General features: G+C 33.6%; 2 protein-coding genes across 2 annotated transcripts; one reads left to right on the top strand and one right to left on the bottom strand.

The window, feature by feature from the left end:
* Positions 1–1,260: 1,260 nt before the first annotated feature.
* LOC139426890 (retrovirus-related Pol polyprotein from type-1 retrotransposable element R1) lies at positions 1,261–5,845 on the bottom strand. Its single transcript, XM_087160111.1, has 2 exons — positions 4,854–5,845; positions 1,261–4,711 (listed from the first exon to the last, which is right to left on the bottom strand). The coding sequence occupies exons 1-2, from the start codon at positions 5,843–5,845 to the stop codon at positions 1,261–1,263; spliced, it is 4,443 nt and encodes a 1,480-aa protein (XP_087016237.1).
* A 7,119-nt stretch (positions 5,846–12,964) lies between these two features.
* LOC122269475 (alpha-latrotoxin associated low molecular weight protein 2-like) lies at positions 12,965–22,224 on the top strand. The gene is made up of 3 exons (XM_087159347.1): positions 12,965–13,104; positions 15,033–15,225; positions 21,902–22,224. The coding sequence occupies exons 2-3, from the start codon at positions 15,038–15,040 to the stop codon at positions 21,981–21,983; spliced, it is 270 nt and encodes an 89-aa protein (XP_087015473.1). The 5' UTR covers positions 12,965–13,104; positions 15,033–15,037; the 3' UTR covers positions 21,984–22,224.
* The last annotated feature ends 5,250 nt before the right edge of the window (positions 22,225–27,474 follow it).

Below are 27,474 nucleotides of genomic sequence, written 5' to 3'. Positions count from 1 at the left end.
TTCTACAAAAATTTTCAAAAATTTTTCATGCAAAAATATACAAAATTTTTATGCAAATGAACTGGACAACAAGTGTCATTTATTCAGAATTTAATTTCAACATTTGTGGTTTGTGATATTTCCTAAGCTTTGATACATGTACTTTTTCAAAATTTTGTTTACTTAAATTTCTTTTTATTTTTGTTGTCAGTTTCTTGGTCATTCTTTCTTTTTCCTATTTTTCCTTTTATTTTTTGTGTTTGTTATTGTTACTCTTTACATATTTTCTCGTCGATATTCACCTGATAATGAACGCATCCATTACCTAGATCTATTTTCGAATCATTTGAAATTTTTGGACATTCTCTCTTTCTATTTTTTGATGTTTACTTTTACTGAAACATCCTTAATATTAATTTTTTCGATGCTTATTTTTTTGAAACATCATTCTTTTCTTTTTTCGATGTTTACTTTTTTTGAAACATCCTTTTCACCATTTTTAACCTTAACATTTTGAGAATTCTGCTGTTTAATGTGCAAAGATAAGTTGTCACTTTTAGAATTAGCGGAGATGATCAGTCTCTTACCAAATAGAATAACAACTGGCCCGACACAATCAATAAAAAAACAAAAATCCCTGCAAGTCTATAACCCTACTAAAGCATATGGTAAATCAGTATCAAGTATAAAACTTTGCTGAGTTAAAAATTTGGCCTATCGTAATAAGGGAGTCTCACAAATTTTGTTAAGTGTTAACTGTCCGTTTGTTTGGGTAACACATTTTTTAAAATAGGAATATTTATTTTTGACCAAGTCCGAAAAATTCAAAGTATTACACTTTCTTTCATTTTGTTTGAAAACTCTTCATTGTTAGGTTCAAAAGATAGTTTTGAAAAATTTAATTTTTAATGTGGTTAGATCTAGAAAAATCATTTGGAAACAAAAGTTTAAAAACCTAATTTAGTTTGCCGTCACTAGTTTAATTGACGTTTGAACCATATTTTTTTTTTCAAAAAAAAAAACATTTTAAATGCACTAAAGAACAATATTATATCATAATTTTATATAAAAAGAAATATATAAGCACCAGAAATACAATCTAACTCTGAATAATACTCTATTCCATTATTCAAAATAAAATATTTAGATTACTACTCATATCTAATATTACTAAAATATTTAATCAAACTTCTTCTTCTTCTTCTTCTTGCTTGAGCTTGTCAGATATGTGGCACCTCTGCACATGTTGCATTTTGTACCATACTCCAAGCCCAATTTTTCCTAGTTCCATTGTCTCGGGTCGCCTACTTTATTAATATAGTCTGACAGTCCCTTAATGGAATTAAGGTGAAGCTCTTTAGGATATGGATTGCCTAAGGTAGTGAGGCGCGTAAGGGCGAGGGCATCACATTCGTATAGGATGTGATGTGCTGATTCTACCTCTTCACGGCATTTCCGACATATTGGTTCTTGTTCGAAAAGTCCCAATCTATGTAGATGTTTCCTGAAATGATAATGCCCAGTGATGAAGCCTACAATTGTTTGAATCTTCAATCTTGGGAGCCTAAGAATTTCAGAAGCAATTTTTGCAGAAGGGCTGCTGATCATGCTTTTAGCATGTTTTTGTCCAGGAGAATTGCGCCAAACTTTGTTCATCTCCTGTTTTTCCCATTTTAGGACAGCCTTCTTTGTAGTCTTCATATTGATTCCACAGAAGGGTTCCGTTCCTATTGGATTGAAAGAGGATCCCTGTTTTGCGAGTTCATCAGCTCTTTCATTACCATCAATTCCCATATGCCCTGGTACCCAAATAAGAATGATTTTATTCCTTTTTGCCAGTTCTATTAGGAGATTCTTGCATTCCAGAACAATTTTTGATTTAACTTGAAATGAGTAAAGAGCCATCAAGGCTGCTTGACTGTCGCTGAAAATAAGAATCCGCTTACCATGGTAACCTTTCTTAATATTTATCTGCAGACAGTTTACAATAGCAAGTACCTCCGCCTGAAAGACAGTAGCATACTCCCCAAGACCTTCAAAAAGGTTGAATCTTGGTGACAAGCCACAGACACCCAGTCCTGAGAGGTTACCTTTCTTTGATCCATCGGTATACCAGATTAGATCATCATTTTTTGTATCGATCGTGTTGTTATCCCATTCTTCTCTGGTAGGAAAAACTACTTCAAATGGTCTTTCAAACACGTACTTTCTCTCCATGCAGTCAGAAGGCATGAGGAGAGTTGGATGGTAAATTTTCTTAGTAATACTGGTATGACCTCCAGAAGAGGGCTTGTCATACCATTGATATTGCAATTTCATTCTATATGCAGTCATTCTGGCAGAGCTGCACATGAAGATATCTAAAGGAGTCAGGTCCAGAATTGCCTCAAGTGCTCTGGTAGGGGCCGTGGACATTGCACCTGTGATACACAAGCAGGCCAGTCTTTGCAGACTTCCCAGCTTATCCTTCACAGTTTTCTGTTCCACTTTACACCACCATATCACTGAAGCATATGTGAAAGCAGGCCTGACAATTGCTGTGTACATCCAAAACATCATTTTTGGTTGTAATCCCCAGTTTTTACCAAGCATGCGTCTGCACATCATTATGCATTTTTTTGCTTGATTGATTTTGTAATCAACATGTTTATTCCAGGTGAGTTTTTGATCAAGAATTAAGCCTAAAAATTTCACCTCAGAGGCAATATTGATTTCAACGTTAAAAAGTTTTGGGATAAAAAAGCCTTCCCTTTTTATTTTACGAGTGAATGGTTCTAGATTGGTCTTCTGTGGATTTATGTCCAGATTCCTCTCCCTGCACCATTTGCTTACATAACTTAGAGCGTTTTGCATAAGTTGGCAAGTTATGTGAAAATCTTTGCCAAGGATGAGTATGACAATGTCATCCGCATATCCCTGGGTATAGTAGCCTGTATTATTTAGATGTTTGATTAGGCTATTTACAACCAGATTCCAAAGTAATGGTGATAGTACACCTCCTTGTGGACAGCCTCTGGTTGTTTTCTTTTCTAATGTCTCGTTGAAGATATTCATTTGAATGGCTCTATCCATAAGTAGGGACTTAATCCATAAACATAAAGTTTGGTCTATCCCTGTTTCCCTTAAGGCATTAAGGATTGATGGGTGAGAGGTATTATCAAAAGCACCCTGAATATCTAGGAAGGTGGCCAATGCAATTTCCTTTCTCTCCAGGGTGTCTTCAATCTTAGATACTAGCTTGTGTAAGGCTGTCTCTGTAGATTTACCAGGTTGGTAGGCAAACTGTAGATTATGCAAGGGGTTATTGCTACCCAGGTAATCCCTAATATGCCTATCAATAATTTTCTCCATAATTTTAAGAAAGAATGAAGATAAGCTAATTGGTCTGAAAGACTTAGCCTGGTCATAGTTACTTTTGCCAGGTTTAGGAATGTAAACAATCCTGGTCTTTTGCCATAGCTTTGGAATATGTCCCAGTGCCAGACTGGCTCTGTAAATTCTGGTTAACACAGGGATGATAGGATCTCCTGCCTTTTGGATCATTACAGGAATGATTCCATCAGGTCCAGGGCTTTTAAGTGGTTTGAAGGTGGAGATAGCCCACCTGACATTGTTTTGATTGAAAACGTTCTTAGCATAGGTCCATTGATTTCTTTGTATTCTTTTTACAGATCCAATGAAATGCTGTCCTTCATTGCTATCCATATCAATGGCTCCTGGAAAGTGAGTTTTGGCCATAACTTCCATTATCTCTTTTCCAGTGGTAGCAAAGTTGCCATCCTCATCCTTTAAGGTGCCAACCATTATGGGTTCATCCCTTCTAAGGATTCTCTGGAGTCTAGCTCCTTCAGAGATAGAATTTACCTCTTCACAGAACTTTCTCCAGGATTCTTGTTTGCTTTTCCTGACATTTTTGTTATAGTTGGTGAGGGCTCTTTTATAGTTGTCCCACTCACCATGTTTCTTTGCTTTATTAAAGAGTTTTCTAACATTTGCCCTTTCAGTTTCCAAGGAGTTGTTCCACCAAGGACATTGGGGCTTTACTCTTTTGGTACGTATTGGGCAATTTTTATTGTATGAACCTAGAATTTCGTTCTGCAGAGTTTCTGCTGCAATTTCTAGATCATAATTATCTCTAATATAATTTTCTCCCAGTTGAGTCAGCCCCATGATATCATCTTGGAATTTCTTCCAATTTGTTCTCATGGGGTCTCTGAAGCAGCGGTCAATATTTATATTGGAGTTTATTTCAAAATGGATGTTTTGATGGTCGGAACCTGATGGTCTCCCATCTACTTTCCATTTCGTGATATTTTTACTAATAGCCGGTGTTGCTATAGTAATGTCAATTACTTCAGAACGATTAGAAGTTATAAAGGTAGGGTCATTGCCTTTGTTCAAAATATCTAAATTGTAATTAAGAATAAATTCTAAAAGACACTCACCTCTTTTATTTGTGTCTGTGCTGCCCCATACAGTATGGTGAGCATTGCAGTCCAGCCCTAAGACTACCTGCAAGCTGTTGTCTGCACAAAACTGCAGGAGTTTGTGCAGTGTTTGGTCAGGTGGAGCCTTCTCTTCATAGGGTAGGTAGACTGAGCAAAAAACAATTTCTCGGTCTCTTCCCTCTATGTTGAGTCTGACTTTCACTGCTGTTAAATCCCTATGAATAAAATCTGTTAGAGGTAGAACCTTAATATCTTTATCTATTAGGATACATGTTCTAGCTTCACTATTAAGATTATAAATGAGCTTACCTTTTGTTCCTTTGAGGCCACTGATTTTTCCCCTGACAAGCCAAGGTTCTTGGATCAGGGCCAGGTGAAAATCCTCATCAAGAAATTTCTTGGTGAGGTTTGTGGTGCCACTTCTACTGTGGTGGATGTTGGCTTGAAGAACCTTCACCCCCATCGTTTTTGGAAGGTTTGTCTAGGACTTTGGCTTGAACTTGGTGAAGTTCGATATAAAATTTATATCCCCTTTTGCCAAGTGTAGCCGCGTCCAGTTCAGGCACGCTAAGGACGATGGTCTGTCCTGATGGTTCATTCTTCCGATGAAGTATGTTCCATTCGGTTGGAGTAAGCCCACCATTTTGTGCCTCAATCTTTCTCAGAACCTCTTTGGACTCCAGTTTACTACAGACTTTCGGCAGTTTAGCAATGATCTTAGTAGTTCTGACAAGTTTCCTTGCCTCTCCTACCAAGAGAGTTTGCTCCTGCCATGGGTTTATCTCAACTATAATCTGTTCCAGCCACTTAGAGCTCCCCAGATCTGCACAATTGATGATAAGTGCCCCATTTTCTAGTCTGCAAGAAAGAAAAGTGGGGACAAAACCCTCTTCATTTCTAGAAATTTTTTCAGTTATCAAGAACTCAAGGTCTAGGGCCTGTTCTTCAGATAAGCGCTCAAGAGGATGTCCTTCAAGAATCACAGCCATTTTAACTGCGGTTAGAGCTTCCTTAAAGGTTATACCTTCAGGTCCTTCTTTCCTGGCAGCCTTTGGGGCTACATCTTGTTCCATCCTTTGGCTTTGTCTTTTCTCGCCTTTCTGCTTTGGTTTGGGTTTTTCTACCCAGGTACCTTCAGCCATCTTCTTTTCTCGGGCAAGTTTCTTTTTCTGTGCACCAGATAGTCTTTTTTTAAGTTTGATCCCATCCATGGAGGCAGTCATGCTATTAATAGCTTCCTGCCCCACTTGAGATGTTGATTGGGTAGAGGTCATTTCTACCTCTTTTGATGAAGGGTTCATTTTATCTCCTTCAGTTGGTTTTTCCCTAGTTTCCTTTTCTTTTGCAGAAAGGTCTACTTTGGGATTTTCACCTGCAAATGCAGTAATTTGAGTTGTATTTTTGTCATTTTCAGCCATAAATTACCTCAAATAAAAAGCTCAGGTAAAGAAAGTCAGCCCAGCATTGCCTGAGTTACTGGGTAAGGCAATTACTCTAGATGTTCGCCAGTCAAACTAGAGGCTCCGTTAAGACACTATAACCGCAGTGCCATTCACCCAAGGCACGGGTCGCGTAACACCTGGGTTACGGGAGTTGGTTCGCGACCTCCTATTTGTTATTCAGAGGCTATCCTGTCAGTGCTACAGGACATTCGGCTATCCACCACCTGCCGTCGCGCCTGGTAGCCGCTCAAGCCCCAGGATTTAATCATAACATTGAGAAAGAAAAAAAAATGAGAGAAAAAAAAATATATTTACAGTAAATCCTTTCCATTTGCCACACTTTTCCTTTGACCTTCATCTATTTCGTTGAAGAAGGGGAAAAAAATATATCATTTTTCTTTTTCTTTCTTCCTTCACGCACTTAAATCGTAGCAATTCATGAATAAGATTCGCGCACATTCTTTTTTGTTTTTTGTTTTCACAACTTGAGCAGTAAGAATTGTAGGATCACTCGATGTCGAATCACTACCATGGATGATGTTTCTTCAAACTTAGAGGCACTATGGAATTGTAGGGTCATCGGATGGGATACTTTCACTGGTTTCAGGGGACAATCTCCAGCCATCGTCCTTCCTTCAGCATTTCAGGCGCGACGAGGTACAAGTAGTACGGGTGGAAAATCGCCATTCCTTCCTTCAACGTTTTTTTTCACTGCCGATTTTTTTCTCCTCTTTTAAGTCCAAGGGGGGAGAAGCTTTCCGGATGGGATGAGGTTTCAAAATGGATGGGATGAGGAAAATTTCAACGTAGCAGTCACAGCCGGTCCAACGATTTCCTCAGCAAGCAACTATGCTGCCGACTTGTAATAGTCCTGACGACTTGTAATAACAGGGCTCCAACCCTGTTATCAGTGTTGTATTTAGCTTGAAATAATTGCAGTTTTAAGCCATCAGGCGTTCTAAACAGGTTTATTTAAATGTAGGCTGGTATCGCTAACAGTTCACGTCCCCACTCCGTATGGGAGGGGAATGGACAAGACTTCTGACAATTCCTGAACAGCTCATCAGGATCAAATCATGATGAAAAGGACACGCAAAACTATGCGTTCTTACGTTTTATACCAACACAGATTTGAGGTAAAAAAGCACACTTCGTACATTCCTTGTATCCTTACGCATTCAGGAAAATCATTTCTGCTTCCTTATATGGAAGTGAAAAAGGGACGATTCTAAAAATAACTCTTCCTTTGAAATATAAATCTATTTATATTTCAATGGTATGTTTTCAGCCTTGAATTCCCAAAATAGAATCTCTCTACGCTTATTCTTTAACAAAGACATTTTATGAAAACGAAAGAGATTTAATTCTTTTATTAATACAAAAGTATTTACTTTTTGTATTACATATATATATATGTAATATAGAATTTCTCATACGAGTCATTCTATATTAACTGGTAAGCTTAAAACATATGTTTCTTATCAAGTTTAAGATGTAGAAGTCGGTCTCTCACAAAGAGCCATAAAAAGTCAAGATTAACCAGATAAGGCCAGATAAAAGATATTTTCTGAAGTTAATGGGCAATAATTCGTCGATGAAGATATTCCCGTTTGCAGTACTCCATCTAACGAAATAAAATGCCTTTTTAACAGAAGCAGCCTAAGTCTCTTCAATTATCTAGCCTTTAAAGACATAACATTACACACATGCATATATATGTATTTCCTCGAAACAATGCTTTTAAACAATGTTAGTTAAAATTATTGGAATTTTGAAATTATTTCCATTACTTGGTGGTCCTTAACAATGAAAAATTTTGCAAATATGTTAAGTTTTTTTTTCTTAGTATTATTCATTTTAAGATTACTGACACTCAATACTTATTGATAAAATGGACAAATAAAATCTTTATCAAAAATAATTAATCAAGAACATTTTAATTATTTTTTGAAGAAAATATTTTTTACTCGTGTCCACCTTTAAAGTAACGTCTTGCGGCTGACATCTGAGTTGTAACTTTTTCTTCAAATGAGAGAAATTTAAAAGTTAAATTTATTTCTGGGGTTTAAGTTATTCTGTTTGCTTAAAAAGTTTATTCTTAAAAAAATTGCCACTTTGAAAATTGCTAATCCAGTTTCTACAATCCTTTCGAATTTTGAAATGGTACTTCGCATTTTTCTAAAAAAAAAGTGATAAGAATTTCTTTAAATAAAAATAAAAATATAGACATTAAATTAAATAAAAATAAAAATATGCAATTTTTCGGTGGATCAATTTTATTCGTATTAACATCATGGACAATGAACACTTATTTTAAAAAATTCGTATACTCAATTTCAAAATTTTTGCGATAATCTTTTTTAGCCTTACTCATTTTTAAGATGGTATCTTACACTTTGCTTTGAAATTGATAGATTTTATAAAAACGGATGCCAAAAATAAGTTTTTACCTTAATGACAAATTTTACCTATAAATGTAATGATACAGTGGACTTCTTATCCTTCAAAAGAGGCTTATCCTTCAATTTCTTATCCTTCAAAAGAGGCTTAACTAAACACAACATTTAAAAATGAAGTAATTTTTAAATAAAAAAAAAACGACGACAAAGTATCTTTTAACTATAGATTCAATTGACTTATCGTTACTTATTGTCTTAGTGAAGCAACAATGCATTTAAGCAATGCTAATTTAAACAATTGTAATACAATTATGCAATCATCTTTGTTTCTTCATATTCGTTAACGGTGATAAGTGCCACGAATGTGTAAATTTAATTGTGAGTACTTTCCTTTTGAATTTACACATTCGTGGCACTTATCACCGTTAACGCATATGAAGAAGTTGTTGGTGTTGTAGTTCATTTACGTCGCACTAGAGCTGCACAATGTGCTATTGGCGACGGTCTGGGAAGCATCCCTGAGGATGATCCGAAGACATGCCATCACAATTTTGATCCTCTGCAGAGGGGATGGCACCCCCGCTTCGGCAGCCCAACGACCTGCACGCGAAGTCGAGCACTTTACGGTAGCACAGTTTAACGAGGACCAATACCGCATACCCTCGGTCCCTACGCAGACTGATCCAAGTGGGTCACCCACCCGCACACTGACCACAGCCAGTGATGCTTGACTTCGGTGATCTGATGGGAACCGTGTCTTAACGATCAGTCCTCTGCGAGACGCATATGAAGAAACGTTAATTTAATTGTGAGTACTTTCCTTTTGAGTGTGGCTGGTGGCGCAGTTGGTTTGTCGTCGACCTTCTGAGCCCAAGTCTGAGGGTTCGATCCCGGCCCAGACACCGGATTTTCGGGATGCAGAAAATCCTCAGCGGCCATGTCGTATGATTATGCGGCATGTAAAAGATGCTTGGAGTGCTCCTGGCATTTCCGGCAAAATTAAATTCCAGTGCACTTTAGCATCCAAATAAGAGTATCGGCGCTGTCATCTAGTGTGGCAGAAACTAGACGTCCAAATTGACATGGCCAACGGTATCTCACCCATTGTGGTGGTCCTGAAAGAGTGGATACCACTTCTGGAGAACGCACTAGGTCTGCTCGTGTGTGCGTACTTGTGCAGTTCATTGGAAATAAAATAAAAAAAACTTTCCTTTTGAAGATTTCTGCTGCATTGCTGTTCTTTTTTGCAATAAATATATTTTTACTCGTGTCTATCTGTAAAGACTAACGAGGTAACTTACACTTTTTTTTTTTGAAATGTAAGTTGTTAAAAAGAAAGAAAAGAAGTTTTTCTTTTGTTGAAAAAGTGGCTCTCATATGAAAAAATAAAAGAGGCAATTAAAAAATGCATTTCATTCAAAAAATGCTTACAAATCTTAAATAAGCACGAAATTTAAAAATTAAAGATTGTTTATAATAAAGTAAAAGGCAACAAAACATTTTTTTAAACTATTGCTAGTCAATTGTTTCATTACAAATCTCAACTGTTTGCTGTTTATTTATTGACTTATTGTAGCAACAATGCATTAAAGAAAGCAAAACTAGTTAAAACTATTGGAATACAATTGGGAAATCATCTTTGTTTCTTCCTGTGAGTAAAACATGATAAGTTTCGCAAATATGTAAGTTTTTTTAATAGTATTTTTCTTTTTTAGAATAATGAATCTTTAGATTTATGGTATTATTTCTTACTTTTTCGTTATAAATATTTTTCTCGTGTCCATCTTTAAAGAGGTACCTAATTTGATTTTAGTTCCTGACATTTTAGTAGTTTGATTTTAGTTCCACCAGGAATCATTTTAGTAGTTAGTAGTTAATATTTTAGTAGTTTAGTTGTTAAATTTTAGTAGTTTTAGTATTCACCAAAAAAAATGTATTAACTTCGATGAAAAAGTAACCCAACATGTAACGCTTCAATTGACAATTAAAAAATTTCACTCCGAATTTTTTAATTTTTTGAAATAAAATTTGCTTTATTCGTGTCTCTTGTTAAAACTGTGCCTTTAACTTTCACCTTTTGAGGTCTAATTTGTTTTTCAAAAAGGACAATTGAAATTTTATGAGTATTTTGGTACAATGACCTTATATTTAATAACAGAATGGAGGCGTAATAACTTTATATAAATATATTTCATTCAAAAAATACTTTCAAATCTCAACTAAATGAACCATCTAATAATTAATTAATCTTTAATAAAAAAAAACTACAAAACATTTTTATAACTTTCAGCCATCAGAGACATCTTTTTAATAGTGTTGGGCAATTGTTAGAATTTGACTATATCTTCCTACAAAGATATCGTTGCTAGTAAAAATGCATGTGAACAGCGTTAGTTATAAAATTGTTAGAAAGGAATTTTAAAATTATTTGTGCCTATTTATGTGCTTACTCTGCGTAAAGTTGTGCAAAAGTGTAAGTTTGTTATTTAATAATTTTCAATTTTAAATAAAAATTTAAAAGAAACACTGTCTTTATTGAAGAAAGTTTATTCTTCACCATTCTTTTAAGGTTAAAAATAGATACATTATTTCGTTGCATATTAAAAGAAATACTATTTTCGTTTTAGAAATTCTTTTAAGGTTAAAAATAGAATTTCTAAAACGAAAATAGTATTTCTTTTAATATGCAACGAAATAATGTATCAAAAGTAATAGTAAACAGTGCTCATACGTTGCTATGGCGACCGCTGCTGTTTGATAATTTTTTTAGAATTCTTTTCTTCACTTTTAATTTTATTATGCATTGAGTTGGTGAGTTTATTTTTGAGATATGGAACCAGAGAGATCCCATGATTACATCTTGAGTTGTGAATAAAAGAGAATTTCGTCATTTGAATGATATTTTTGTTTTTTTATTGTTTTAATTAAGAATCAGAAATTCTAACCTACAGTTCAAACTGTATCGCTAATTCAGGTGAATATCACAAATAAAGAGGATCCAAACTGATTGACATGGTCCTAAAAGTTAGAGTTGAAGCAAGGAAAAAACAACGCCAAGGCCTAAACTTACCGAGGCTGAAAAAGCCAACGAACGTAGACGGGAATACCTTAAGCCTTATACACAAACGGAAAAACGAAAGAACTCTGTTCGCAAACGCAAACATGAAGCCCGTCTCTCACAAAAGTACCAAAGTGGTTGAGAGAATTGAACCCTACCGAAGAGCTAATGGTGACTCTCCGAACCCCTTTCATGCAAATACGAGAACTGGGTGTTGATCACCAGTTAGGGATAAGATTCATTGTCAACGTACCCAATAGCTTGCACAAGACCGTAGACTGTCTTCCACGCAATATAAATGATTCATTCACTATTCATTCAAAATTGAGAAAAAGGCTAGCTTTCAAATCATATTTCATATATGAACTTGTGAATCCGAAACGGGTGTATGATGCAACTTACAAACACCATTGTACCAATCGAAAATGTTAATATTGACCTCGATTGGCTGTTCAATGTCTAAGTCTATTCGAAATCTATTCAATTTCATCAAAAGAATTTACACAGAATGTGTCTGAGCTGCATTTGAATATGTCGGCGAAATTGTGTACCGAGCAGTTCAGGATCAACAGTTTGAGATGTCCAAGACGAAAACACAGAAAAGTTTTTTTCAACAAAAAAAAAAAAAAATTAGACAACAAACATTTTGCCAATGGGTAACCTGTGATCGCCTTGCGACAATCACAATTTTCTTCATTTCGTAGTGAATCGTATTTTCTTGATTGTTACTTTCACATGCAAATTACAGCATTGATAGAAATAGCATCTTATTTTTTATTGTTTTAATTTTTGTGTTTTATTATTTTCTTAAAATGTAATAATTTTGGGTGAATTTTATTTCTGATTTAGGTTTATTATTCTTTTAGGGGAACGGTCTTTAATGGTCTCGGAGCTTGCTCGTTCCCGCTTGGGTGTCTCAATTTTATTGATGGTATAGTTTTGTAACTTTTACTATGTCTTTTACAAACTCTTCTACTTCTACCTGCTCCAATTTTATTGTAATTACTTTTGTACTTTCTAATTGGTTTTAAAAGTATTGTTTTAATATGTTATACTGTGTTGTTCTTTCGTAAATTTTGCACGTTTATCTTTAAAATTGTTTTTTTAACTGACACTTTTAATTTATTGCTGTTTTAATGTTTTATCACCTTACATGATTTTTGCTGCTCTGCGCCCGCCTTGTTCATGGGCTGTTGCCATATCTGATATGTATTTTATGTATCTTATGTTTGTACTGTTTTCTGGATTTTTTTGATTTTAAGAAGTATTTACCCGTATGCCCTAAGTGAGGGGGGGTTGGGGAAAGTTTTTCCATTCTTTTTGTTAAAAATCTTTTTTTTCCTTTCTTTTTTTAGTATTGCTTCAAAAAAATCATTCCTAATGTCAGAAATAAACAATACGTCATCAAATAAAACAAATTATACTATTGAAATATTGAAGCAATTCTTTCTCGATCGGAATTTTGATTGGTTGAAGAACTTTATTCAGTTTGGAATTTTTGCATCAGATTTTAATTTTTGTTTTTGGATGTAATTACCAATATCTGCCGTCCACTTTATCTACCATATGTTTATGTATTGTTCTGTCAAAAATATGAAAACAGTGCCACAAATCAATTCGGCATCCCAATTAAATTATCACCTGTTGTGGTTAATGCAACGTAGCTGTAGCACTATATAATTTTCAGAATTAGAAAACGCCATTACTTATAGATTTCACAGCGTGAATTAAGGTTGTATACCTTTCATACCTAATTTTGAAGCAAAATTCTTACTAAGGTAAGTGTTATAAATTTTGCTAACGTTTAGATAAGTCACAATCTTGCACTAAATATTTTACAAGAATTAAAACTCTTTGAATAAATTGCACGCCGAAAGAATTAAGCAAATTTAACGAAATTAACTAAAAGTACTAAAAACGGTAGAAAAGTCTAATGATTAAGCTTAGGGGAGAGTGGGGTCAATTGTAACATTTTTCACTTAACTATTTTTAAGTAACAAAAAATCCAATACATTATTAGTATTAATTGACAGACGAATAAAGTAGACTATCCTCTACTAGAAAAAATAATAAATGCCTAATTTTAGATGCTATTATATTAGTAATTAACAATTTTTGACAGTCGTGCACTTGCTACAATTGTCCCCACTTACGGGGTCAATTGTAACAGTTCATAAATTCAACTACAGCATAGTTAATTATACATATTATCATAGTTGTGATATATTTTTTTATTGATCAAAATAGTAGTGATATTTTAGGAGTAAAAATAATAATGAGCAGAGACCTAAAGGGTTAAACTTTTAACTTTAAGGGGTTAAAAATTTTAATTTACACTGTGAAAAGTGACAAATAAAATAATGCACATGCAACATAATATAAATGATATAGGAAACTATTGGTGGTTCTTAAAGAGTTAAGTAATGGCTTGTAAACATAAGATTATTTATTTTCAGCTGTTACAATCGTCCCTTTACTTATTGTTACAATCGTTGCCAAGACGCCATTTCAGCTTCATTTGTTAAAAACAATGGTAGTTAATTAACAAAACTAATCTTTTTTTTGAAATGTTAATTAAGGTGTCCACTTGCATATTCGGTTAATAATTTTTATTTGTTTAAACAAAATTACTTTGTTACAATATAATATTCTAATACCAAAAAAGTACTTCCGTAGCGTGAAAATATCTTTTGTTATGTAACTCTTTCAAAAGTGCATAAAAATGGTTGCCAGCAGGGGTGTACATGTAAATTTATTAAATACACCTTGTGCACCACCTAGGAACCAAATCTAGAACCTAACACTCAAAATTTTTGCTCTGTTACAATCGTACCCTGTTACGATTGACCCCACTCTCCCCTATGGAGTGACTATGTGTTAGTGTTTTGAGTCGCACACTTTAGGAGTTATTATAAAGATTTGTTGAAGCATATCGTCAGACATATAGATAGAAAATGCACCCAGCTCGAAAGATTATGTTTAAATGAGATATAGCCCAAACTGGGCTTTAAAGAAAATGGACATAGCTTGAAATGTATGGTTAAGAAATGGGGTATAGTTCGAAACACATGCTTAATAGAGATAAAAGAATATAGCTCGAAATGTGTCTTTAAGAATATGGATACAAATCAAAAAATGTGCAAAAGAAAATTTATGCAGCAAAAAATACGTCTTTTTAATGTTCAACCTATATTCAACAACTAAACAAGGAATTTTCTACTTAATTTTCTTTAGAATGTTTTTAGCACTAAGCATGATTATCATTAAGCATGAAAAGCAAACATAATTGGCATATTTCAAGTTTACTTTTCAGCCAGTAAGACCGAATCTTATATGCGAAAATCCAATGAATAGATCAAAATTTGTTGATAATATGTTACTGGTGTGTTTCTGGTTATACATATTTGAGAGATTTCGCACTCTCACGTAGCATCCTGCCCAATCCCATACGTAGCAAGAGTAACTGCACAGGGCATAACCTTACGTACGAGGATGTGCGGGAGGCTATATGCGAGTGCAAAATCACTGATCTGAATCAGTGTTCTCCCCAGTTGGTAATTTTGATCGTTGCGGAATTAACCTCAAAGCGAAAATCAAATTATTTGATCAAAAATTATTCGCAGTAATACGTATTTGCTCTATTTAGCTCCGATTTCGGAGATCAGTCTATCAAGCATTTAAATTTGTATATGCTATTATTTGATAGAAAAAATGAAGATTTGGATAATTCTCCTGAGTATCATCGGCCTAGCTTTGTGTGAAATTGATCCTGAAGCACTGAAAGAATCTCAATGTGAAGAATCAAGCATTGCAGAGGCTGAATTTAACGAAAAGGATCAAGTCTGCCTAAGATGCTTTGAGATATTTGAAAATAAAGATTTTATGCGATCATCTTGCAGGTATGTTTTCATTACAATTAATAAGGATTAAATAAAAGTTACTTTTTAGTTTTTACAATATATTCCAAGCTATACAGATTATGAGGAAATTTTAAGCCAAAGTGAAATATTGATTTGCCATCCATTAAAGTTGAAAATCTATTTAATATTAGCAAAAACTTTTCAACTTAACAAACTCTTCAATTGAGGCCACCCTGGCCGAGTGATATCGCCCGTCAAACGCTGTGTGTTTCTTGGAGGTAATGGGTTCGAATTCCGCTGTTTCCTTGGATGTATCTCCGCGCTGTCCTTTTTAGTATTGTGCTACCTGTCCTTCAACTTGACAGAGGTTTACAAGCCTTAATTGAGCCCACGGTAAAGTATTGTACTTTTACTTAAATCACACTAATGCTACAAGAGTGGGTTATTGTTGATGGTCTAGGAAACATCCCTGAGGAGGATCTGGAGATAACATATATACGTCACATCCCATTTTACCAGGAGAACACATTCACACACCATTTATCTGTAGATTCATCCGCCGATTGACCTGAACCAGAGCACGATCTATCTCCGATCCGGTACCTCCAGAGTGTTATGATTTGATTTGTTATGGGAATCGCCAATCACCATTTTGTAAACGGGGATATTTCCGCCTGCGGGGATCGTTCTCACGAACACTAAGACATGGGTTCAACACTCTACCATTCAGGCTATTCCGGTCTCTAATTGAGCACACAAACGTGTAAATGCATGTCGTAACAATAAATAAATAAAATCTTCTATTAGCTGGATTCGGTCCGAGTTCTTCAATCTCCCCTCCTCAATAATATGGTTTATTTTCAAAATATTAATAAGAGCAGTAGAGAAAATTTCATGTTATAATTTTCATAATGTTCAGTGTTACTTTCAAATTGAATGTCTTATGTTTCTTTTTGAACTGCTACTATTAAATATTAAATTTGTTAATAGCCTGGATATTAGATTATGGGCTTAACCCATTTATTGTTTAACTTCATTCTGATAGATAAGCGCTATTTGGATTTAATTTGACGCTTTGTAATTCATGTCTCAGTGATTCAGTTCGCAAAACGTAGGGTTCAATATTTGTACATAATTTCTTAATACATATTTATTTTAATTTCTTAACAATATTTGCACATATAGCACTTTTGTTAACAGCCATAGTACTTTAGAGACTGTCAAATAGAACTATACGTTTGAACCGTACTCTTGTGATATGACAAGTCAAATGACTTGTCAAGTCAGATGATTTCTTTATTTATTTATTTACAAGCACATTCGGGGGCTGGTATGAGCAACACAAAGAAAGGCTCTAAGACATTACATATATAGAAGAGCAGAGTGCACAAATTAGAAAAAGGCATCTCAAAGGATTACAGAGGGACTCGAACCCACTACCTTCCCATTTCAGAGTGTTGGATAGGTGATACCGCTTGGTCAGGGAAGGACCTTCTCTTTTTCTAAACATGCCTGCATTGCTTTGTATTTGTAAACAACCATGTCAAAAAGTCGTTTTCTCTTCGATTTGTTTTAAACGTTAGGCCGAAAGGTAAATATTATAATAAAAAGAATCTTAATTTCATTGTTATAGTTGTTGGTTTATGTAGCATTAGAGCTGCACAATGGGCTATTGGCGACGGTTGGGGAAACATCCTAAAAATGATGCGAAGACCTGTCATCCCAATTTTGATCCCTTTTAGAGGGAATAGCCAACACCTACTAGAAGGTGGTTCAAGAGGTGAAGGTGAAACTTTAGGTGGTTATAGAATAGCACCCCCTTTTCGGTAGCCCAACGACCTGTGCACGAAGTAGAGCACTTCACGAGCAGTCGAGAACAGTTTAACGAGGACCGATACCGCGCACTCTCGGTTCTTTTGAAGGCTGATCAAAGTGGTCACACACCCGCACACTGACCGTAGCCAGTGATGCTTGACTTCGGTGTTCTACTGGGCATCGTGTCTTAACAATCAGTCCGATGCGGGGTAATAATTAATTTCGATTGCAAAGGGTTGTAAGTGATATCGAGTTGGCAATCCTATTATAATACAATATGAATTAAAGAATTTTAAAAATTTATGCTATGCATGAAAATATAATAATCAAAGTACCTCGAACTCTTTTTAGTATTCTTTTGCCTTATTTATTTTTACACATACGTATGAGGTCTAGTTTACTCATTACAAAATACGACTATCCAAAGAACTGAAAGCACAAGTTACAAAGGGACATCACAAAGAAACAACCAAGGTTAAGATGGGATTCGTACCCGCTATATCCACGACACAGAGCCTTTAGAAAAGACCGCTCGGCCAGGGAGGCTCGGTGTTCTGTCGCGCGTTCGATGTTCAGAGGAAGTTATCCCACAGATAGAAGTCTTATTAGAATGACCTAAGTCTTCGTTTATGTTTGTATTTGTTCTAGCATAAGAGGATTTATAAGTTGAATGCTCATATCTTTTCATAAATGCGTTTATGCGTAACTTACAAATCTTGTTTTGGATATTAATTTTTCAAATTAAAAGAATTGATTGAAGTCTGCCTCGCAATTATTAAAAAAATAAAAACGCAAGTGCTTTATGATAGAACACGCTCGCCAAAGTCATGTCATTTATGTCGATCCAAATGACATTATCGTTTACATTTTAATTATCATTTACATATCATAAATAATTTATTAATCATTTATTAATTATAAATTAAATTAAATGTGGAAATCCAAATTTAATTAAATCTCGTCACGATGGAATTTTACGAGATTTCATTTTTCCGAGGTTACCGATAACTGCGCCACCATACGGCCAACAGTAGACTGTTGTTGTATGATTTAATATATACTAGGAGGCTCCGCCCCCTGCTCGCTAACGCTCGCCAACCCCCGAGAATTGCTACGCAATCCAATGTGGTTCACGCCGTGAACCATGGCTCGCTGCGCTCGCCCGCCAATGAACACAATGTTCTAGCACAAAGACATAATATATTATCATCAAAGACATAGTATTTTATCATCAAAGACACAGTATTGTACTTATGTAGAAGAATTCTACCAATGTTCTTATTGGCTTTTAAAAAAGTATATTAGCTATTTAGATTGTACATGGTGAAAAAATCAAAACATTAGCTAAATAAGAAACATATTAGCAAAATAAATTATCAAATATTGCTTCACTAATATTCTGCATTTTAAAGCGTGAAAATTCAATGCATAAATAAACGCGAAATATAAAAAAATTCAATGCATTCAATACAAACACTTAAACGTTTTTTAGACGTTTAGGTAGCTCCCAGTAGAAAAATATCAATTCAACAGCGGCCTTTTAAAGCATTCTCACTTCAATTAATTAATTAATTCCTAATTGAGTTTAAATTAAATATTGTCATGTTTTTAGTGCATGAATCTGAATTGAACAACCTGATAATGCTCACTCTGGTTATTGTTATCTGGTTGCTCACTACGTGCTCTTGCGCGCCGAAACCTAACAATTAAAAATAAAAACTGTTGCCAGCGCGAGAAAAGAAATATCATCGGTTTTATTGATACATACGTACGTATTAGCGTTTTATATAATATAGATAGATAGATATGCATATATATATATATATATATATATATATATATATATATATATATATATATATATCCACTCAGAAGATTTTATATTTTATATATCTATCAGGCATTAGGCAATTGAACTAATAATGGTAATTTTTTTTCTGCACCTCTCTAATATTTTGGAGATTTTGCTAAAAGTTGGTCTCATATCACGCTAGCCACATTAAACAGTACTCTAGGAAATGTAACAGTAAAATAAATTTTAAAATTAAAAGTTTGGAAAATGTATGATTTTTGGGTACATATTCATTCAAGCGAAAGATCTCGTTTAAGGAAATTGATTTAATGTAATTTCATTGATACGAGCACAATATATGTACTTATAATAAATCTTGGTTCAAAAATTATTGAATAAAACCAATTAAATATTTTAAAGAACGTAAGCAAAGTGAATTAGTGAATTTATTCAGTTTTATTTTTTTTAAATATATAGGTACTTAAGTTTGGCGCTTAGAAATCTGGGAACTTCTTGTTTGCTAATTTATTCAAATTTTTTATAGCATTTCTGATAACCCGAAGAACATTCAGAAATACAACAGCCTGGCATATTCAATAATTTACATTAAGGAATTCGAATTAAGAATAATTAACAATCGCCATTTTGCAGCAGACAGCCAAATTATAGCTCAGCTATTGAACTTCAGTATTATAAACAGCACAGCCTAGAAATTGGACGAGAAAATCGTGACTCAGTTTAGAGCCCTCTCAACGGAAAATAAGCATATGATTGAAATATACATGATGCAAACACAAAATAACGATGACGATATTATTAGGACAATTTTCGTCATCTCACAATAATGTTATTAAAATGAGTAGCTATCTAGGATAACTAGCCACTGAAGTGATAGGACTAATGAAAAACAACTTGTACTTTTTTGAAAACTTTTAAAACAATGTACAGCCACTGAAGTACTATGGCACCATTTTCAAAAGTTCCAAATAAAATTAAAACTAGTTTCTTTCAATTTGAAGAGTAATACGCTGTAGCCCACGATTTATTTAAATAAAAAAGTTAGTTACGTGAGCTATCGGTGCATTTATAATTTTAAAAAAAACTTCTATTCAACAATTATATCTATATATATATTTCTCTTACACGGCGACAAAAAAATCCTTATTACAACTCCCCGAATGGCAACGCTAGAAAATCGACCAATGATTGCCGCTAAAAATGTCAAATGCTAAAAATGTCACATGCCATGAGGTTGCTCAACATATAGCGCTTTTAACTGAACTGAATTAACTGAATATAACCAGAGAGAGAATTCTCACCAAATGTGATCTCTTCCGAAATTCACCCTATCAGCTGCGGCAATCTCATACTATTAAGCTAGGCAGAATTGAGTAGTCTTTGTCGATAGATCTCTATTTTAGTATTTTGTCGAAAACACCTTTTTTCACGAATTTATATATTACGAATTTATTTGACGATATTTGATTTATATCACGAATTTATTTGTTTTATTATTGTTATTAGTTATTCATTGAAAAATGAGTCTCAGTCGTGCTGTTACGCTTTAAGATTTTATACTATAGCACATTTCTAATAGGTTTAACAAATTACATGTCATTTATTTGAATTCAAATTTATTTTAATGACTTAGTAATTACTAAAAAGATGTAATTTTTTTTTTAAAAAAAGTTTTTTTTATGGATTTGAATGATTGTTTTGAATTCTTAGAATTTTGCGCATTTGCAATGTACCTAAGTTAGTAGCGAGCGAAGCAAACCATATAAGATTGCGTAGCAATTTTCGGGGGCTGGCGAGCGTCAGCGAGCAGGGGGCGCAGCCCACTAGATGATTAAAATCTGTTAGAGAAGTATAAACATTAACAAACACTTAGATCATTTCATTGGGCAAGACTTCAGTGATAGGAAGTGTGGCTTAGACACGCTAAGCAACACAAAAGAAAAGTGCCGGAATATTTTTAGTATTGTATTTTCATGTGAAATGTGTATGATTAGAAATTTTGGAAAGCTACAATAGTTTAGTGGCTAAGACACTGAGATAGTTATTTTGAAGAACTTGGGATTTGATCCACAGAAACGACTTGAGTCAGACCAAACTTCGGACCAATGAGTACCAGCTTCTCTAGGAAATACAGAAAAAAGATGTCGCGTACAAGATACGTTACCACAATCATGCTGCTGCCTCCAAAATTGAGGTGACTTTACTTTCATGACACCTGACCCGCATCGAGCTGCTGCAGGAAGCAGTACTATTATAATGAATAATATATACATTCCAGCGACCTAATATTGACTATTTTAACAAACCTTAAAATCACTTTCATTAGATCAAAGCAAACTATTTTCTTATAATAGTTTTGAGCATTCGGCCCCAGGGCTGATTCGGCCCATGGTTTATGAAAAATCTGAATTTTAATCAGAAATGTTCAGCAAGGTCTCTTGCTCGTTTTTCTAGACCATTCAAAAACAGTCTATTTATTTATAAAAGAGCCTAACAATAAACCAAAAATAAAGAGAGCTAAAAAATTTGTATTTTTTAAATTGCAATTCAACCCTTTTAATTCTCGTTAAGAAACAGAGGTGGGTAGATAATTTATTTACGTTGCACTTTAGCTACACAATAGGCTATTGGTGACGATTTGGGAAACATACCTAAGGATGATCCGAAGACATGCCTTCATAATTCTGTCAGGCCACTTCCTCAATTTAGACATAGATCTAAAGGGGAAGGAAATTTTTTTTCCCGATCCCTATACCCATAATATTGCTCAGCGGTCTACCCCAGGACTTTCTATTCCACGAATTTTACGAGCACGTATATCGCATATACTTAGTAGGTTCTTAGCGGAGTCGAGGATCGAACCCCGGCCCCTCGGGACTGGAGTTTGACTCTCTAACCACTGGGCTACCTCGGTTCTTAGAAAAATATATCTGTTTTCTCAATCCGAAGACATAAAAGTTTAAAAACATGGAATGTTTTTTTAAAAATTTCTTTAATCGCAATTTGAATTTTTTATGTATGTATATTGCAAGTTAGAGCACCTTTATCTTTTATAGATAGATTCTATAATTGCTGTTTTATTTTCTATAGATCAGAGTGCTTCAAGTCTGAATATTATGACTCCTGCATAGATACAGCCAAATTGTTTCATAAGGAACCGGAGTCAAGTTGAACTTCAATACTTTATAGACACAGTTGTTTGCATCGATAATTGAAATTGAATTAATGTTGTGTACACTATGGCAAAATTAAATAGAGAAATCATGGGCATAAAAATTTGTAATATTCTAATTTTAACGTCTGTAGCTTATTGTAAATAAGTTTTCTATTATTATATGCATCTATTATTTTGTGCATTCAAAAAAATAGACAAACTACTATAATAATCGTAATTAAAGTTCTGCACGTGCTTATTCTGTATTTCTCCAATTTTTTTCACTGATATCAAAATTTCATGGTTAAAGGACAACATCTATATATATATTTCTCTTACACGGCGACAAAAGAAAGCCTCATTACAACTCCCCGAATGGCAACGCTAGAAAATCGATCAATGATTGCCGCTAAAAATGTCAGATGCGAAATCTAGCTGAGATGCAGGGCTAAAAAGAATAGAAGGGCTGGTTCACTCCTTTGAAATATCTCTCGCCGCGCCGATCCTCCGACGTCACTCTAGTGACGTCACTTTGGCGCAAAGCTCGCACTTTTATTTCAAGAACGGAGCGTTTGGCCTTACTAGCTCTAACTAATATTGGATCATTTCTTTTTGCGAGATATTCTAAGACATTTGTTATTTTCTATAATTACTTTCCTCAGTTTTTGAAGTGAATTTACAAGAATTTAAAACTATTATCGAAAGGCCAGTTTGCGCGATTGCAACTTGCAAAAATTCTGATACAAAAACAAAAGGAAAAAGTATAATTTTTCGCGTGTTCCTTAAAGTAAATGAACAACTATGTAAAGAATGGATTCCGAAATGACACAGTTAATATAAAACAGCAATACGTTTATTCTGTCGTAAAGAACTTTTATAAAAATTCATTATCTAAATAGAAACCGCTTCGTTACTTCATAAAGAAAGGCAGGTGAAAAGAATTAAAAAATGGATAAAGTCAAAAAAAATTAAAATGTCAGTAAAAAGTATAAATAAAATATATAGTATATAGTTGAAATTCTCCTAATTTCATAACATATTTTTTAATGTAGTTATTCTAAATATTTATGATTTTTTTAAAAATTATATTCTCTTCAATTTAAATATCTATAAATTATATCATCGTAAATTTAAATGTCTATAAACAATTGTAAAATTTCTAATGTCATTATGAACCTAAATTATTATTTTGTTTCAGTAATTAGCGTTTAAGGTTGATGTTTCCTAATGATTAAGTATGAACAAATTGCTATTTACGACATATTTTAAAATCAGGGATTCTAAATTTAACTTAACTTATCCTTATAAAAGAATATGTAGATAATAGAAGTGTCGATATATGCCTTCATTTTTCTTAATAGTTAAAGTTAAAACTGAACTTTTTAAAATAAAGTATTTATCGTGTCATTTTCACCAACTAGCAAAACATTTTTATAAGTTTAAAATGGTATTTCTTTAAATATAATAACCAAGAAAGTGTTTTTTGAACTATGTTTATGAACGGAAATAATGTGTTAATTACGTAAAGTTTGAAAGCTAATAACCAGAAAAAGTCTAACTTATTTTTACAAAGAGAAAGATGCAAAGTTATCATATCTTTGCTTGCGATCTCCGAGATCTGTGGACACAGTGACGTCATGAGGAGGGAAATCGTAGCTTCAGCTCTAAGAGCGGAGTGAACTAGCCCTTGTATTCTCTTTAGCCCTGGCTGAGATGGCTCAACATATAGCGCTTTTAAAAACGGAAACTGAAATATCCAGAGAGAGCATGAGCTAGGCAGAAGTGAGTAGTCTTTGTTGATAGATCTCTATTTTAGTATTTTGTCGAAAACGCTTTTCTTCACGAATTTATATATATTGCGAAATTATTTGACGATTTTTGATTTATATCACGAATTTATTTGTTTTACTAGAATTTATTTGTTTATGCAGGTTTTTCCATTGCAATTCACTTATTTCAATTTTTAATAGACTTAATTATAGGCAAAATTTTAACCTTTTTAAAGAGATATCAGTTTTAGAAATTTTATCTTCAGATTTTATACTATAGCACATTTCTAATAGGTTTAACGAATTATATGTCATTTATTTGAATTCAAATTTATTTTAATGACTTAATATTTACTAAAAAGATGTAATTTTTTTAAAAAAAAAGTTTTTTTATGGATTTGAATGATTGTTTTGAATTCTTAGAATTTTGCGCATTTGCAATGTACCTAAGTTAGTAGCGAGCGAAGCAAACCATATAAGATTGCGTAGCAATTTTCGGGGGTTGGCGACCGTTAGCGAGCAGGGGGCGCAGCCCACTAGTGTTACAATATTACTCTTCTAATCACTTTTTGAAGATAACAAAAAAGTCTTGAAAAACTGTTTGAAGTTTGTTAGAAATTATTACTTACCTGAACACCATATCGCGAAACCTTCGCTTGTAGAAATAAAACTCTCTTTTTTGGCAATTCAGCAATCCTTGAGCTGAATTTGTTTTTTTAGAGAATCATTTCGTTACGGAATCATGTGATTTGTGACAAACTCTTAAATATATGACAAAAATGTTTCCTCAACTCGAAACCTCAACGTAGTGCATTGTGGGAGATGATTAACTAGAATGACTAAACTAGGATGAAGCCTAGACTATCGAAATTAAAGTGACGAAATAAGATAAATGCTGTTTGGTGGTTAGGGAGATGGACTTATACCGGGGGGATCCAGGGTTCGAATCCTGCTTCGGGTATGAATGTAATTTATCTCACTGTTCTATCTGTCTCTCTTGTGTTGTTTGGGTGACACTGATTTGCCAACAACGGGCTCACGATAAAGGGATTATTATTAGGAAAGTTAGATACATTAATCACTACGAGGTTGTTGTTTTTTGGGGATGGGGAATAAAATAGAATGATGAAATAATTTTTTTTAGTTTCGACGAAATTAGTTTCCTTCAAGAAATGATGATAGTTATTTCGCCTCTTTAACTAAATTTTTGCTCGGAGCACACACCAGAAAATGGTTTTATTAAAAACGAAGAAAGTTTCGTGATATTTGAGTAGCTATTTTTTACAGTGATTGAAAGAAGAAGATGCACATGTGGTCTTTTTCAAAATGCATGGTAAGTGATTCTTTCTTTTCCGAAATTGATATATAGTAAAAAAGGATACTCCCCCATGTGTATCTGGTAAATTGGAAAACGTGATTGTTAAAAAGATTTGGAGCTAAATATACAAACAAATTACTCTTCACTCCAAATTGAGCATAGGACTTCTATCGTAGCTCTCTATCTCACTCATTTGTGACCAGATATTTAATCACTTTCTATGTCTTTCCTATTGCAACTTACAATCGTTCTGATCCAAGTATTTTTAGGTCTTCCTCTTTTTCTATTGCCTAGAGGGTTCCAATCAAAAACTTTTTTTTACTTGAAATCTTTGAACTAAAAGATACAAATAATCGTTTCTGAAAGTAACTAAGATAATTGTACTTGAACATGCTTCAAAATTTTCTTATGAATCTTTATTTATTTAAAAAATAATGATGGCACCTGAGTAACTTAAAAGAGGTTTAAAAATTGAAAAAAAAAATACCTGAATGCTTTTCTGATAGACCTGAATGCTTGAAGATAATTATATTTTCCCACACTTAATACGAAAAACATAATGATAAAAAATATTTAGGTAATGATAAAATTTAATTGCAATAGTGATGCAAATCATCTAAAACAATTTTATTTTCATTATAGCTGTTAAAAATGTTCAAAATTAGATCGATGAAAGCATCAAGAAAAACAAGATAAGTGAAAATTTTCGGAAGGACCGAATTATGCGAAAATAAAAATCATTTATTAATACTATCAAGAATATAAAACTTAGATTTAACATAACTTAAGAATGCCAGTATACAGATGCGAGTTACCAAATTTAATTTTAATTCTGAAATGCTACCTAATAGTAATTGCTCTCCCCTCAAAATTTTGATATCTAATACTCAAACTTGATTTCCTCATTAACTTGACAATGTCAACTTCCTCGTTTTTTTCGTGAAAACTTCAAAAGTTTAAGGGATGTATCACACTGTTAATAAACTCTTTAAAATGGAGGAAAAATCATTTTAGCACTTTTTCTATCCTCCTTCCTCCACCCTATAACCATAGATAAATTTCTGAATATTATTTGCTGGAATTTAATAAAATGTAAAATAATTGAAATATTAGGTTGGCAAAAAGTAATTTTGGTTTTTAGTGTTACAGAAAATTCTTTCATTTTCTATGCAAAAATGAGCTTTTAATCAGTCAACTATCTTCTATTTTGTTTGATGACCTTTCGGTCTGGTAACTTCGTGATCCCGCACTCATAGAACTTCTGATCCTTATCAGCGAAAATTTCAACCAAGTGCAATTTGAGATCATTGTTATTACTCAACTTCTTACTAAAAAGTTTTATTGATTTTGAAATAAATGATATATGGAGTTGAACATTAGTAGATGTAAACCTAAAATTGGGTCAGCTGTTCAACGACGGTTATAAAACCCTTTTGTGCAAGGTCGAGGCTATATGGAGGATTGTAAATAGCAAAAGAATCGTGTTCCACTGCTGAAATGCAAGAACTCATACATCTTTAGCAACACATACGAAATTATTGGAACTTGGTTGGGAAGTGATGCTGCATCCTCCATACACCTCCGATTTGGCACCATTGGATTATCATGTTTTTGGAAGCTTATAAAATGCTTTAAATGGAAAAAATTTTGGTAATAATGATGACTTTAAATCGCAATTGGTTGATATATTTTTGGATAAGGACTACTCTCTGTTGCAAGTTTAAAAAAAAAACTATGATTCCAATGAAGAGACCCTGTTTGCAACTAAGTGCGCGCGAAATGGATGCCAAGCTCCCAGCGTGAACGTATATCAACATCGCCAACAACATTATCGCTGCACAGTCTTTTTGCTTGCTTTCTTAAATCGCGTGAAATGAGGAAAACAAAACTTATTGAATAAAAACTATTGTTTTTTCTTTGTTTCCCGCAAAAGTAGGAAGTTGCATCATATTTAAATGAAACTTTCTGTTCGCATTCAAAGAAAAACGTACGAAAGAATAATAATAAATATTGTTTTTTGCAGACTATTTTATTTTACAGCGAAACAAAAGTAAAATTCATTATCTCGCATATGATCTGTTAAGGGTATGCTAGCATAATACGCATCATTTTTATGCCAACATAAAACGTACCATATGACATAACATAAAACGTACGTTATGATCTGATAATAAAATAAAACAGAACCATGCGAGACCGCCAATGATTACTTAAATCCTTTACCACAATGGTCTTTTCTTAACTTGCAACAGAGTATCGTAGTTCTACCACGCACTTACAAAAAATTAAGATGTTTCTGAGGTTTATTTGAGGATTTTTTGAAGTTATTAGGTAGCTTTGTTGTTTATTTGAAGTTGAATTTAAAACATTTAAAAATCAATATGTATAATGGGTGTATAATCAAGGTGTATGAAGCTGTTTT

Source organism: Parasteatoda tepidariorum, chromosome 3, assembly GCF_982258835.1.
Source record: "Parasteatoda tepidariorum strain Cologne lab strain chromosome 3, Ptep-v5.0, whole genome shotgun sequence".
NCBI lineage: Eukaryota > Metazoa > Arthropoda > Arachnida > Araneae > Theridiidae > Parasteatoda > Parasteatoda tepidariorum.
Note: the sequence above shows the minus strand (reverse complement) of the source record. Positions and strands in the feature narration are given on the sequence as shown.